Source organism: Monodon monoceros, unplaced genomic scaffold (assembly GCF_005190385.1).
Source record: "Monodon monoceros isolate NGI ecotype Baffin Bay Population unplaced genomic scaffold, NGI_Narwhal_1 Super_Scaffold_6, whole genome shotgun sequence".
Classification (NCBI taxonomy): Eukaryota; Metazoa; Chordata; class Mammalia; order Artiodactyla; family Monodontidae; genus Monodon; species Monodon monoceros.
Window position 1 is genome coordinate 21,619,480 of NW_021703783.1, and position 14,468 is coordinate 21,633,947.

The 14,468-nt window shown below is 35.8% G+C and overlaps 1 protein-coding gene and 1 non-coding gene across 3 annotated transcripts in view; one reads left to right on the forward strand and one right to left on the reverse strand.

Annotated features, from left to right (window-relative positions):
* Positions 1–14,468, forward strand: part of FGFR1OP2 (FGFR1 oncogene partner 2) — a 32,773-nt gene that overhangs the window by 6,884 nt on the left and 11,421 nt on the right. For both annotated transcript variants that reach the window (XM_029206540.1, XM_029206541.1), the window contains exons 2-3: positions 6,891–7,027; positions 9,159–9,276. In XM_029206540.1, the coding sequence (XP_029062373.1) occupies positions 6,893–7,027; positions 9,159–9,276 (253 nt within the window). In that variant the 5' untranslated portion in view covers positions 6,891–6,892. The remainder of the gene's footprint in view (positions 1–6,890; positions 7,028–9,158; positions 9,277–14,468) is intronic.
* Positions 4,187–4,259, reverse strand: TRNAW-CCA. The gene has a single exon. It is a non-coding gene; the product is annotated as a tRNA-Trp (tRNA).

Sequence of the window (14,468 nt, forward strand, 5' to 3'; positions counted from 1 at the left end):
TGAAGATTTCAGCAGTAAGTGAGGATATGTCTATTTATTTTTTTCAGTTTTTATTTGATTTTGAAGCTCTCTAATTAGGTACATATACATTTAGGATTCTTATGTGTTCTTGGTGAGTTGGCCCTTTTATCAACTATGTATTGCCCCTCTTTTATCCCTGGTAATTTTCTTTTCTCTGAAGTCTAATTCATCTAGTATATTTTTAAAAATATATTTATTTCTTTAATTTTGGCTGCGTTGGGTCTTTGTTGCTGTGCGCAGGTTTTCTCTAGCTGCAGCGAGCGGGGGCTACTTTTCGTTGAGGTGTGCGGGCTTCTCTTGTTGTGTAGCACGGGCTCTAGGTGTGCGGGCTTCAGTAGTTGTGGCATGCAGGCTCAGTAGTTGTGGCTCACGGGCTCTAGAGCACAGGCTCAGTAGTTGTGGCACATGGGCTTAGTTGCTCCGCAGCATGTGGGATCTTCCCGGACCAGGGCTTGAACCCGTGTCCCCTGCATTGGCAGGTGGATTCTTAACCATTGTGCCACCAGGGAAGTCCCTCATCTAGTATTAATATAGCCACCAGCTCTCTTTTTAAAATATACCTTTATTGAGATACAATTTCACATACCATAATAGTCCATCATTTAATATGTACAATTTGATGGTTTTTTTGTATATTCACAGAGTTGTGCAACCATCACCACAATCAATTTTAGAATATTTTCTTCACTCCAAAAATCTATGCCCATTAAGTCACTACCCATTCCCCTTACCTTCCCCCTCTCCCTTTGACCCTAGACAAATCACTAATCTACTTTCTGCCTATATGAACGTGCATCTTGTGGACATTTCATGTAAATGGAATCAAAATATGTGCTCCTTTGTGACCGGCTTCTTTCACTTAGCATAATTTTTCAAGTTTCATCCATTTTGTAGCTTATATCAGTACATCATTCCTCTTTTTTTTGGGTCAAAAAATACTCACTGTATCACATTTTATTTATTCATTTTTCAGTTGTTGGACATTTGGGCTATTTCTACTTTGGAACTATTATGAATAGTGTTGCTGTGAACATTCATGTACAATTTTCTGCAAGGACATGTTTTCATTTTCTAGGTGTGTACCTAGGAGGGGAATTGCTAGATAATCTGCTTAACCTTTTGAGGAACTGCCAGACTGGTTTCCAAAGTGGCTGCACCATTTTACATTCCAACCAGCAGTCCATGAAAGCTCCAAATTCTCTACATCCTAGCCAACACTTACTATCTTTTTTATTATATAGCCAGCCTAGTAGATATGAAGTAGAATCTTGTTATTTTGATTTGCAGTTCCCTGATGGCTAATCATGTTGAGCACCTTTTCGTGTACTTATTATTAGTACACTGGTGTTATTTTGATTGGTGTTTATATAGAAAGTGTCTCTTTCCATCCTTTTACTTTTAACCTACCTATATCATATTTGAAGTGAGTTTCGTGTAGACAACATATAATTGGGTCCTGTGGTTTTTTTTTTTGCTGTACGCGGGCCTCTCACCGTTGTGGCCTCTCCCATTGCAGAGCACAGGCTCTGGACGCGCAGGCTCAGCGGCCATGGCTCACGGGCCCAGCCACTCCACGGCATGTGGGATCTTCCCGGACCGGGGCACGAACGGCTGTCAACCACTGCACCACCGGGGAAGCCCCTGGGTCCTGTTTTAAATCCTAATTAAAGAGTTAGATTATCAGACTGCATGTTCTAATGTGTTTAGAACATTTATATTTAGTGTAGTTATTAATGTTTGTATTTAGATCCACTATCTTATTTGTTTTCTGTTTGTACCCTCAGTGTTTTGTTCTTTCCTTTCCCCTTTTCTCCTTCTTTTGGGTTATTAAAACTTTTTATTCATTTTAATTCATCTGTTATGATTTTGACTCTTATCTCCATACTGCTTTTTTTTAGGGATTTCTCTAGTATTACAACATATATGTTTGTTTACAATTGACATTTTATCATTTCAACATTAACCCTCCCCGTTAATGTTGTAGTTATATATTACATCTACATAAATTGAAAATTCCATCACAAAAGTTATAGCTCTTGTTTTCAAATATCAGACATTTTAAAGCACTCAAAAAGAGAATAGTCTATTATTTTTATCAAGATATTTATGATTTCTCTTGCTCTTCCTTTATTCCTGATACTCTTAAGTTTCCTTCTGCTATCATTTTGCTTCCCTCTGAAGAATTTCCTTTAGAACAAATCTAGAAATGGATTCTGTTTTTCTTCCTCTGAGAATGATTTTTATTTTACCTTCATATATGAAGGATATTTTCACTGGATATAGAATTATGGGTTGAGAGTTCCATTCTTCAGTGCTTTTAACTGGCCTTCCTGATTTCTGATGAAAAATCTATAGTCATTCAAAATATTGGTTCTCTGTAAGTAATATGTTATTTTTCTCTGGCTGCTTTCAGGATTTTTTCTTTGTCTTTCATTTTCAGAAATTTGATTATGATGTGTCTGAGCTTGGACCTTCTTGGATTTATCCTGTTTTGGGTTTGCTGAGGACTGAGAATGATACAAGCAGAAAGATATCTGAGAAAGAGGCAAAGTGTTGCATAATTTAAATTCATGAATAACTGATCCAGTTAAATGTTTCTATTTTACCTGATTGACAAGTTAGAATATTCTTGGAAGGACACAAAATATAATAGTATATTAACCATTGTGAGTATTATGGCTTTTCAGTAGGGGACTTTAAAAATCCATCTGTAACATAAATAAATATACTATTATTAATACATTACTTGTATATTTAGGAATGTTATGTAGTCCTAAACCATAGAGAGAGGCAACCCTATAAAATCCACTTGGAGATGTTCAAAACGTCCTTTAGGAATGGTTTTAGTCCTCGCTTCACCTTTACAGTTTTTCCGGATACATTTATTTACAAATAAGGTGTGTACTGGACCATATCCTCTGCCATCCAAGCAATTTTCCCATCAGTGTTTAATATTGTGGCTAATCTTTTTCTACTGGAATGAGTTAGTGTTCATTCGAGGTTTTGTCTGGTGCTATCAGGTAGCCATCCTGATTATGTCAGCTCTTATACTCATGGATTTTATAACCTGATCATCCCATGTTTCTTTCTGGAATTTGGCAGGCCAGATTTTGTTTGTCTGTGATGGAATCTTTGACTTCTCCATGGATTTCTTAAGATTTTATTGTTTTACGTGAAACCCTTGCATAGGACTTTTAGTAAAAGTAATGTTTTTATAACTATGTACTTTAAAGTAGTTCGCTAGTATCTGTAATATACGATACTAGCTTTAGAATCTTTTTTTTTTTTACTGTGCATCTCTACCTTATTATTTTAGGTAGCATCAAGCCATCAAGTAGTTAATGTATTTGTTGTTTTTTAAAGGATATCTGAGGAACTTCCTTGCAGCATTTAAAGAAGTGAATTATTCCAAAAACAATTCAGCTATTAGTGTATATATTTGCTCTTTCATTTTAACGAGTTGCTCTATCTTAGAAGGCCACAGTTAAGTCATTTGATCAGTTCGGCTTCTGGTAAGAAATTGAATTTTATCAGCATGACTGAAGTGCCTGTTACGTATCAAGCCTGATGCATGTCACTTTTCATGTTTGATGTAAAACCTGTTAACAAACAGTAAAGTCGGGATTTGGTGCTAGAGAATTCAAAGGCTTTGCTTTGGGCTTGGACACTCCTTGAATCATGGGAACACAGTCACGAGATTTTCTTCCAGTAGGTATGATTGTTGGAGTGAGTTTTGTACCAGAAGATGGTAATATGAAGCGGAGAAAGTAAAAACATTTCATAATTATTCCACTAGTAGATGATTTTAGGGTGCTTTCATTTAGCAGTTGAGATTTACTACATATGGGAACATCAGGTATAAAGACCTAGTATAAACTCTGAAGGTGCTTTGACTAATTTAGTTGAGGCCTGTGATTGCTCTGAGGCAAGGAGGGTGAGCCTTAGCTACTGAATCAAAGCATAGGATTTAATAGGCAGTGGGTCTTTGGTGCCATGTTGTCAAGTTGATACCCCCAGAACACAGCTTAACTTTTTCATATTCCTTTTTTTTTTAAAAAATATTTATTTATTTATTATTTATTTGGCTATGCAGGGTCTTTGTTTCAGCACACAGGGTCTTTGTTGCAGCATGCGGGATCTTTAGTTGTGGCATTGCGGGATCTAGTTCCCTGGCCAGGGATTGAACCTGGGCCCCCTGCATTGGGAGCATGGAGTCTTAACCACTGGACCACCAGGGAAGTCCCAACTTTTTCGTATTTTAAAAAGAAAGATTTATGATTATCTGGAAAGATTCCATCTAGTTTCAGGGCTCTGTAGATTCCTTCGCCCAGAGAATTCTGGGAGCATGGCTTTTGGGGAGAGGGCAACTTATTGAATTACACACAGTATAGGTATTCTCATGTCTAGATCACCTATCATCTGATCATATATAGGAACTTCAGTGCATTTTATTTGGAAACGCATCCTATCTATTGTTTGTAGATGTCATGTTGTTACAAAGCATAAAGAGGTATTCTTCTCATAGTAGTCCCAACAGTATCATTTAACAATATCCTAGGTTGGAACCTAGGACTGTCAGAGGTTCCTCATACTTGACTTGTTCTATTAAATCAAGATAAACTTTACTTCTCTAAGATCTTTTATAACTTTCTCTAGACTTTTTTTAAATTTCTTTCACCATCTATTACAACCAGTTATTTTTACTATAAGACAAATATTTTTTTCTCTTTTTAATTTTTTTTTCCCACAAATAACTTTAAAATTTTACTCAGAAGAATCTGCTGTTCTATAGTAGTGGGATTGATGGGAGATATGGAGATATAGTAACTCCCACATAAATAGGAAAGCCATACTATTACCTATCTATAATTTTATTTTTTTATTATTTTTTTTTTGCGGTATGCGGGCCTCTCACTGTTGTGGCCTCTCCCGTTGCGGAGCACAGGCTCTGGACGCGCAGGCTCAGCGGCCATGGCTCACGGGCCCAGCCGCTCCGCAGCATGTGGGATCTTCCCGGACCGGGGCACAAACCCATGTCCCCTGCATCGGCAGGCGGACTCTCAACCACTGCGCCACCAGGGAAGCCCCTATCTATAATTTTAGATTATTCCCCTTGGAAGTTTAGAGGAAGGGCAAGGCATTATTGGAGACTAATGTCTCCCTTGGAGCAGCATCTTAGACAGATTTTGAATGGCTGTCCTTTTGTGTTTTAGCCAGTACGAGCCATTGGTTCCTTTAATTGCCCTTTTGCTTGTATTTTGAAGTACGCTTATCTAAATCTCCTAGATATTAGAGGACAAATCTTTTGGTTGTTTTATCTAGAGAGACAGAAATTATATTAGTTTCCAGCTTAATTCTTAAAGCTCTCTGGAAATGTCTAGTCATGAATATTTTCTAGATTGGCAGTTTTACATTTTAATTTATTTTGATTAAATCTTTTTATTCAGCTTTAAACCTGTTTATAATAACAGGACAGTATACCCTTTGCTTCAGCTGTTGGGTACAACCAAGAATACTGTTGAACGTTTTTTCATCTTTATTTAGTTTACAATTTTGAATCTTTGCTATATAACCTTAAATGAAAGCCTGCTAAAATGGCCTGATGTGTTTTCTTTCCTTCTTTTAAAATGTTACGTAGTTGGGTTATTTAAATCTCTTTTGTACTTACTGCATTTTTCTCTATCTGAGGGGCTAATAATTAACTGAACTATAGTCCAGTGCAGTAGGATCTAACTGTCCTACATTCTGTAGCAAATTTCTGTCTTCCTAAACTTGATGAAAATCCTTCATTATAGCCCTTAACTTGGTTCTGTACCTGAGTTTTAATTTAATATCTATAGACCTGGCTTCTGGCCTAGTAATTTTACAGTGTAATTTTATTTTTTGAGAAAATCTTGAAGAAAGGGTAGCTTATATAGAAAGTAAGGTGACACTTAGTAGAAAGAGAACAATTCAAGAATGATGTTTCAGAAGGTTAAAGTTTTTGAGAGACATTATTTGACGATTAAAATTTTGTTTTGAGGTCTCAGCATACCAGTTGAAGAAACTACAATAACTATTGGCTGCTTCATGTTTTGCCTCCTAATTTTTTGAGTTCCTTTTATGTATATTAATTATTGATTTTAACACCCACAATGGCCAGTGTTGTTCTAAGTTAAAACTTTCTTTGCCATTTACTAAGGAAGGTGCAAGAGTTAGGATTATAATGCAATTTTATATAAGAAGCCAAAGTTCCTCCAGAAGGAGGTTGACACTTGAGCATAGCATGACACAGAGAGGCCACTTTGGCTGGTCAGTAGTGTGCATTTGTGAATGGTGTCTCAGGTCACCTGACCAAGCAGAGGCTAGGAAGGGTCTATGGTCAGAGACCTGACAGTCATTGACTGCAGAATAAAGACTAATAAAGTGACCTTTTTCACAAATGACAAATGACTTGATAGGGTTTGCCCTTATGAAGAGCACAATTTCTGTATAACATAAAATATATCCATTGGATGTGTACTTTTTTTCCCCACTATAAATTCAGGGTGTTTTAAATACATTCTGATTATGTCTGCAAATCATACATGTATGATCGCACACACACACATATGTGTGTGTGTGTATATATATATATATATATGTAATTATATAATTATATTTATACGCATTGTATTTTTTGAATATTATAAATTCACTTTTGAGTTTGTTCTACCTTAACAGAATCAAAACCACAGATGTTCTTAGATGTTTTTTCTTCCGAGACAGTGAGCAATCCAGTAACAAATGTAGCTTAAGCATATCTGTGTTAATGTGAAACTAAAATAAGATGCTATGCCAGCTTTGTTTTGAATCTTGATTTTCATTTTTAATTATACATATTCCTTTAGAAATGAGTTGCACAATTGAGAAGGCACTTGCTGATGCTAAAGCCCTTGTTGAAAGACTGAGAGATCATGACGATGCAGCAGAATCTCTGATTGAGCAAACCACAGCTCTCAACAAGCGAGTAGAAGCTATGAAGCAGGTTTGATGTTTTTCCTTGCTGATTCCATTTTAAAGAAGCAGTCATTGATATTTATGTGTTGCTTGAATTGTAAACTTCTGCTTAATTAGTATTTTATTATTTTTTAATGTTCTCTAAAATTTAAAAGTAGCTTGACTTGTGTGTTTCAGTTTACTTTAGATTGAAATGTAATTTTGTCAAGTTCAACTGGCATGTATATATGTATATATTCTAAAACATATAGACTTGATCACTTTCCTGACAGTGATGCACATTTGAGTTTGGAAAATATATGAATTTTTTAGGTCTAGATACATTTGACAAAGACCAGATAATATCTTTCACTATATAATTGACACATATTTTGCTCTGTCTCCTATTTTTATAATGTAGAAATATTTTTCTTTATAAGAGTATTTAGGTGACACTATTTAACAATAAAATAGTTTTTGAAAATGATGCAGAGCAATATCTGGTTTCCATCTTTTGCAGTTACTGCATTTGTACTTGCTACCTTATTTTGCATTTAATGCTGCCAGTTAAAGAAGAAATAAAAAGGGCTTCACTTCTTGTTATCCTTACTGTTGTATATAAGAACTTTCCAGTGAGCTACTATTTTAAGCCCTCTTTTGATAAAGAGTTTCAACTCTAAGAGAATTATAAAATCTCTGATATTATGATGGAAATCACTGGAGGAAAATATATATTCATAGCTTACACTCTAGAAATGCATCATCCCTTTTGTAAAAGGAAGCAACCCAGGGTTACTGCTTTTAACAAAGCTGCTGAAAATAGTGAAGGAAGTTTACTTATTTTGTTTTGCAACTCTGTTGCCCTAAACACATTACATACATCCCTGTCTACCTTGATTCATGCATTCCAGTGAACATATATATCTGGTATTGAGTTGTAAAAAAGGGGGGTTGACAACCAGAGTTAAGAACCATACCATAAAGTTTACCCTTTTGAAGAGTGCAGGTCATTGGATTTTAGTATATTCACATGCTGTGCAACCATAATTACTATCTAGTTTGAGAACACTTCATTACCCCAAAAGCCCATATCCATTAGTAGCTACTCCCTAGGTCTCCCTTTCCCTGGCCGCTGGAAACTACAAATCTGTCTGTCTCTATGGATTTGCCTATTTTAGACATTTCATATGAATGGAATCATACAATATGTGGCTTTCTGTGACTTTTTTTAACGTAATGTTTTCAGGTTTCATCGATGTTGTAGCATGTATCAGTACCTGATTCCTTTTTATTGCTAAATAATATTCATTGTAAGGATACAGCACATTGTGTTTATCTGTTCATTGGTTGATGGACATTTGGATTGTTTCATTTTTTGGCTATTATGTATAATACTGCTATGAATAGTTGTTTGTAAGTTTCTATGTGGACATATGTTTTCAATTTTCTTGGGTATATACCTAGTTCAATTAGAATGGATGGGTCTTAAAAATCTATATTTAACGTTTAGAGCATCTGCCTGACTGTTTTCCAGAGCAGGCATATCATTTTACATTCCCATGAACAGTATATGGGAGTGATTTCTCCACATCCTCTCCAACACTTGTTATTACTTGCTTTTTGATTAAGCTCATCCTAGTCGTTGTGAAGTGGTATCTCCTTGTTACACTGAATTGTATTTCCTGAATGACTAATGATGTTAAGCATCTTTCATGTGTTTATTTTCTTTAGAGAAATGTCTCTTCAAATCCTTTACCTATTTTTTTCCAGCTTTACTGAGATATACTTGACATACAACATTGTGTAACTTAAGGTGTACAATATATATTGATATATGTATATTTTGTGAAAAGATTACCTACCACAATGAGGTTAGTTAATACCTCCATCACCTCACATAATTACCGTTCGTGTGTGTGTGTATACATTTAAGATGTATTCTCTTGGCAACTTGCAAGTATATAATACAATATTGTTAACTCTAGACACCATGATGTACATTACATCCTCAGAACTTACTTGTTTGCCCATTTTTAAATTGAGTTATTTTTCCTTTTATTGTTGAGTTGTAAGGGTTCTTTATCAAACATACATATATGTGTGTGTGTGTGTGTGTGTGTGTATCAGATACATATTTTCAAATATTTTCTCTTACATTTTAATAAAAATCTTTTCATTAGTATCAAGAAGAAATTCAAGAACTTAATGAAGTTGCAAGACATCGGCCACGGTCCACATTAGTTATGGGTATCCAGCAAGAAAACAGACAAATCAGAGAATTGCAACAAGAGAACAAAGGCAAGCTATATTATCACTGTGTATAGCAAATCAAAAGAGAACTTTAATCTGCAACTGTACTATCAACTTGGGACCAATTACTATTTTTTAAAATGGGAAAAAAGGGAATTCCCTAGTGGTCCGGCAGTTATGACTTTCACTGCCGTGGGCCCGGGTTCAGTACCTGCTTGGGGAACTAAGATTCCACAAGCTGTGTGGCATGGTCAATAAATAAATTAATTAAATAAAATGGGAAAATAGCCAGTTAAAGTTACTTTTTGACATTTCTAGTCCATTATGCCTAAATCGTAGTTATTGCTCTTTTTTTTAAAACATCTTCATTGGAGTAAAATTGCTTTGCAATGTTAGTTTCTGCTGTATAACAGTGAATGTGTTAGTTTCTGCTGTATAACAGTGAATCAGCTATACGTATATGTATAACCCCATATCCCCTCCCTCTTGCATCTCACTCCCATCCTCCCTATCCCACCCCTCTAGGTGGTCACAAAGCACTGAGCTCATCTCCCTCTGCTATGCAGCTGCTTCCTACTAGCTATCTATTTTGCTTTTGGTAGTGTATATATGTCATTGCCACTCTCTCACTTCATCCCAGCTTACCCTTCCCCCTCCCCATGTCCTCAAGTCCATCCTCTACGTCTGCGTCTTTATTCCTGTCCTGCCCCTAGGTTAGTTGGAACCATTTTTTTTTTTTTTTTTTTAGATTCCATACATATCTGTTCGGATACGGTATTTGTTTTTCTCTTTCTGACTTACTTCACTCTGTATGACAGACTCTAGGTCCATCCACCTCACTACAAATAGCTCAGTATCTTTTCATTTTATGGCTGAGTAACATTGCATTGTATATATGTGCCACATCTTCTTTATCCATTCCTCTGTTGATGGACATCTAGGCTGCTTCCATTGTATGGCTATTGTAAACAGTGCTGCAATGAACATTGGGGTGCATGTGTCTTTTTGAATTATGGTTTTCTCTGGGTATATGCCTAGTAGTGGGATTGCTGGGTCATATGGTAGTTCTATTTTTAGTTTTTTAAGGAACCTCCATACTGTTCTCCATAGTGGCTGTATCAATTTACATTCCCACCAACAGTGCAAGAGGGTTCCTTTTCTCCAAACCCTCTCCAGCATTTATTGTTTGTAGATTTTTTGACGATGGCCATTCTGACTGGTGTGAGGTGATAGCATCTTTTCATGTGTTTGTTGGCAATCTGTATATCTTCTTTGGAGAAATGCCTATTTAGGTCTTCTGCCCATTTTTGGATTGGATTGTTTATTTTTTTAATATTGAGCTGTGTGAACTGCTTGTACATTTTGGAGATTAATCCTTTGTCAGTTGCTTCATTTGCAAATATTTTCTCCCATTCTGAGGGTTTTCTTTTCATCTTGTTTGTAGCTTCCTTTGCTGTGCAAAAACTCTTAAGTTTCATTAGGTCCCGTTTGTTTATTTTTGGTTTTATTTCCATTACTCTAGGAGGTGGATCAAAAAAGATCTTGCTGTGATTTATGTCAAAGATTTTTCTTCCTATGTTTTCCTCTAAGAGTTTTATAGTGTCCGGTCTTACATTTAGGTCTCTAATCCATTTTGAGTTTATTTTTGTGTATGGTGTTAGGGAGTGTTCTAATTTCATTCTTTTACATGTAGCTGTCCAGTTATCCCAGCATCACTTATTGAAGAGACTGTCTTTTCTCCATTGTATATTCTTGCCTCCTTTATCAAAGATTAGTTGACCATAGGTGCGTGGGTTTACCTCTTGGCTTTCTATCCTGTTCCATTGATCTATATTTCTGTTTTTGTGCCAGTACCATACTGTCTTCATTACTGTAGCTTTGTAGTATAGTCTGAAGTCCGGGAGCCTGATTGCTCCAGCTCCATTTTTCTTTCTCAAGATTGCTTTTGGTATTCGGGGTCTTTTGTGTTTCCATACAAATTGTGAAATTTTTTGTTCTAGTTCTGTGAAAAATGCCTTTGGTAGTTTGGTAGGGATTGCTTTGAATCTATAGATAGCTTTGGGTAGTATGGTCATTTTCACAATGTTGATTCTTCCAATCCAGGAACATGGTATATCTTTCCATCTGTATCGTCTTTAATTTCTTTCATCAGTGTCTTATAGTCTTCTGCATACAGGTCTTTTGTCTCCTTAGGTAGGTTTAGTCCTAGGTATTTTATTCTTTTTGTTGCAGTGGTGAATGGGAGTGTTTCCCTAATTTCTGTTTCAGATTTTTCATCATTAGTGTATAGGAATGTAAGAGATTTCTGTGCATTAACTTTGTATCCTGCTACTTTATCACATTCATTGATTAGCTCTAGTAGTTTTCTGGTAGCATCTTTAGGATTCTCTCTGTATAATGTCATGTCATCTGCAAACTGTGACAGTTTTACTTCTTTTCTGATTTGGATTCCTTTTTCTTGTCTGATTGCTGTGGCTAAAACTTGTAAAACTATGTTGAATAATAGTGGTGAGAGTGAGCAACCTTGTCTTGTTCCTGATCTTAGTGGAAATGGTTTCAGTTTTCACCACTGAGAACGATATTGGCTGTGGGGTTGTCATATATGGCCTTTATTATGTTGAGGTAGGTTCCCTCTATGCCTACTTTCTGGAGAGTTTTTTTCATAAATGGGTGTTGAATTTTGTCAAAAGCTTTTTCTGCATCTATTGAGATGATCATATGGTTTTTCTCCTTCAATTTGTTAATATGGTATATCACATTGAAGAAGAATATATTCTTCTTCAATTTTTCTTCAGAATATATATTGAAGAATCCTTACATTCCTGGGATAAACCCCACTTGATCATGGTGTATGATCCTTTTAATATGCTGTTGGATTCTGTTTGCTAGTATTTGTTGAGGACTTTTGCATCTATGTTCATCAGTGATATTGGCCTATAGTTTTTTTTGTGACATCTTTGTCTGGTTTGGGTATTAGGGTGATGCTGGCTTTGTAGAATGAGTTTAGGAGTGTTCCTCCCTCTGCTATATTTTGGAAGAGTTTGAGAAGGATGGGTGTTAGCTCTTCTCTAAATGTTGGATAGAATTCGCCTGTGAAGCCATCTGGTCCTGGGCTTTTGTTTGTTGGAAGATTTTTAATCAGAGTTTCAATTTCAGTGCTTGTGATCGGTCTGTTTATATTTTCTATTTCTTCCTGGTTCAGTCTCGGAAGGTTGTGCTTTTTTAAGCATTTGTCCATTTCTTCCAGGTTGTCCATTTTATTGGCATAGAGTTGCTTGTAGTAATCTCTCATGATCCTTTGTATTTCTGCAGTGTCAGTTGTTACTTCTCCGTTTTCATTTCTAATTTTGTTGATTTTTCTCCCTTTTTTTCTTGATGAGTCTGGCTAATGGTTTATCAATTTTATTTAACTTCTTTACGAACCAGCTTTTAGTTATATTGATCTTGCTATTGTTTCCTTCATTTCTTTTTCATTTATTTCTGATATGATCCGTATGATTTCTTTCCTTCTGCCAACTTTGGGCGTTTTCTTGTTCTTCTTTCTCTAATTGCTTTTGTTGTAAGGTTAGGTTGTTTATTTGAGATTTTTCTTATTTCTTGAGGTAGGATTGTATTGCTGCAAACTTCCCACTTAGAACTGGTTTTGCTGCATCCCATAGGTTTTTGGTCATCGTATTTTCATTGTCATTTGTTTCTAGGTAATTTTTAATTTCCTCTTTGATTTCTTTAGGGATCTGTTGGTTATTTATAGTGTATTGTTTGGCCCCCATGTGTTTGTATTTTTTACAGTTTTTTCCTGTAATCAATATGTAGTCTCATAGTGTTATGGTCAGAAAAGATACTTGATATGACTTCAGTTTTCTTAAATTTACCAAGGCTTCATTTGTGACCCTAGATATGGTCTGTACTGGAGAATGTTCCATGAACACTTGAGAAGAACATGTATTCTGTTGTTTTTGGATGGAATGTCCTATAAATATCAATTAAGTCCATCTTGTTTAATGTGTCATTTAAAGCTTGTGTTTCCTTATTTATTTTCATTTTGGATTATCTGTGCATTGGTGAAAGTGGGGTGTTAAAGTCCCCTACTATTGTTGTGTTACTGTCGATTTCCCCTTTTATGGCTGTTAGCATTTGCCTGATGTATTGAGGTGCTCCTATGTTGGGTGCATAAATATTTACAGTTGTTACATCTTTTTCTTGGATTGATCCCTTGATCATTATGTGGTGTCCTTCTTTGGCTCTTGTAATAGTCTTTATTTTAAAGTCTATTTTGTCTCTTATGAGAATTGCTACTCCAGCTTTCTTTTGATTTCCATTTGCATGGAATATCTTTTTCCATCCCCTCACTTTCAGTCTGTATGTGTCCCTAGGTCTGAAGTGGGTCTCTTGTAGACAGCATATATATGGGTCTTGTTTTTGTATACATTCAGCCAGTGTATGTCTTTTGGTTGGAGCATTTAATCCATTTACATTTAAGGTAATTATCGATATGTATGTTCCTAATCCCATTTTCTTAATTGTTTTGGGTTTTTTATTGGAGGTCTTTTCCTTCTCTTGTGTTTCCTGCCTAGAGAAGTTCCTTTAGCATTTGTTGTAAAGCTGGTTTGGTGGTGCTGAATTCTCTTAGCTTTTGCTTGTCTGTAAAGGTTTTAAGTTCTCCTTCGAATCTGAATGAGATCCTTGCCGAGTAGAGTAATCTTGATTGTAGGTTTTTCCCTTTCATCAGTTTAAGTATGTCCTACCACTCCCTTCTGGCTTGCAGGGTTTCTGCTGAAGGATCAGCTGTTAACCTTATGGGGATTCCCTTGTATGTTATTTGTTGCTTTTCCCTTGTTGCTTTTAATATTTTTTCTTTGTATTTAATTTTTGATAGTTTGATTGATATGTGTCTTGGCGTGTTTCTTCTTGGATTTATCCTGTATGGGACTCTCTGCACTTCCTGGTCTTGATTATTTCCTTTCCTGTGTTAGGAAAGTTTTCAGCTATAGTCTCTTCAAATCTTTTCTCAGATCCTTTCTTTTTCTCTTTTGCTTCTGGGACCCCTATAATTTGAATGTTGGTGTGTTTAATGTTGTCCCAGAGAGGTCTCTGAGATTGTCCTCAATTCTTTTCATTCTTTTTTCTTTATTCTGCTCTGCGGTAGTTATTTCCACTATTTTATTTTCCGGGTCACTTATCCGTTCTCCTGTCTTATTCTGCTATTGATTCCTTCTAGAGAATTTTTAATTTCATTTATT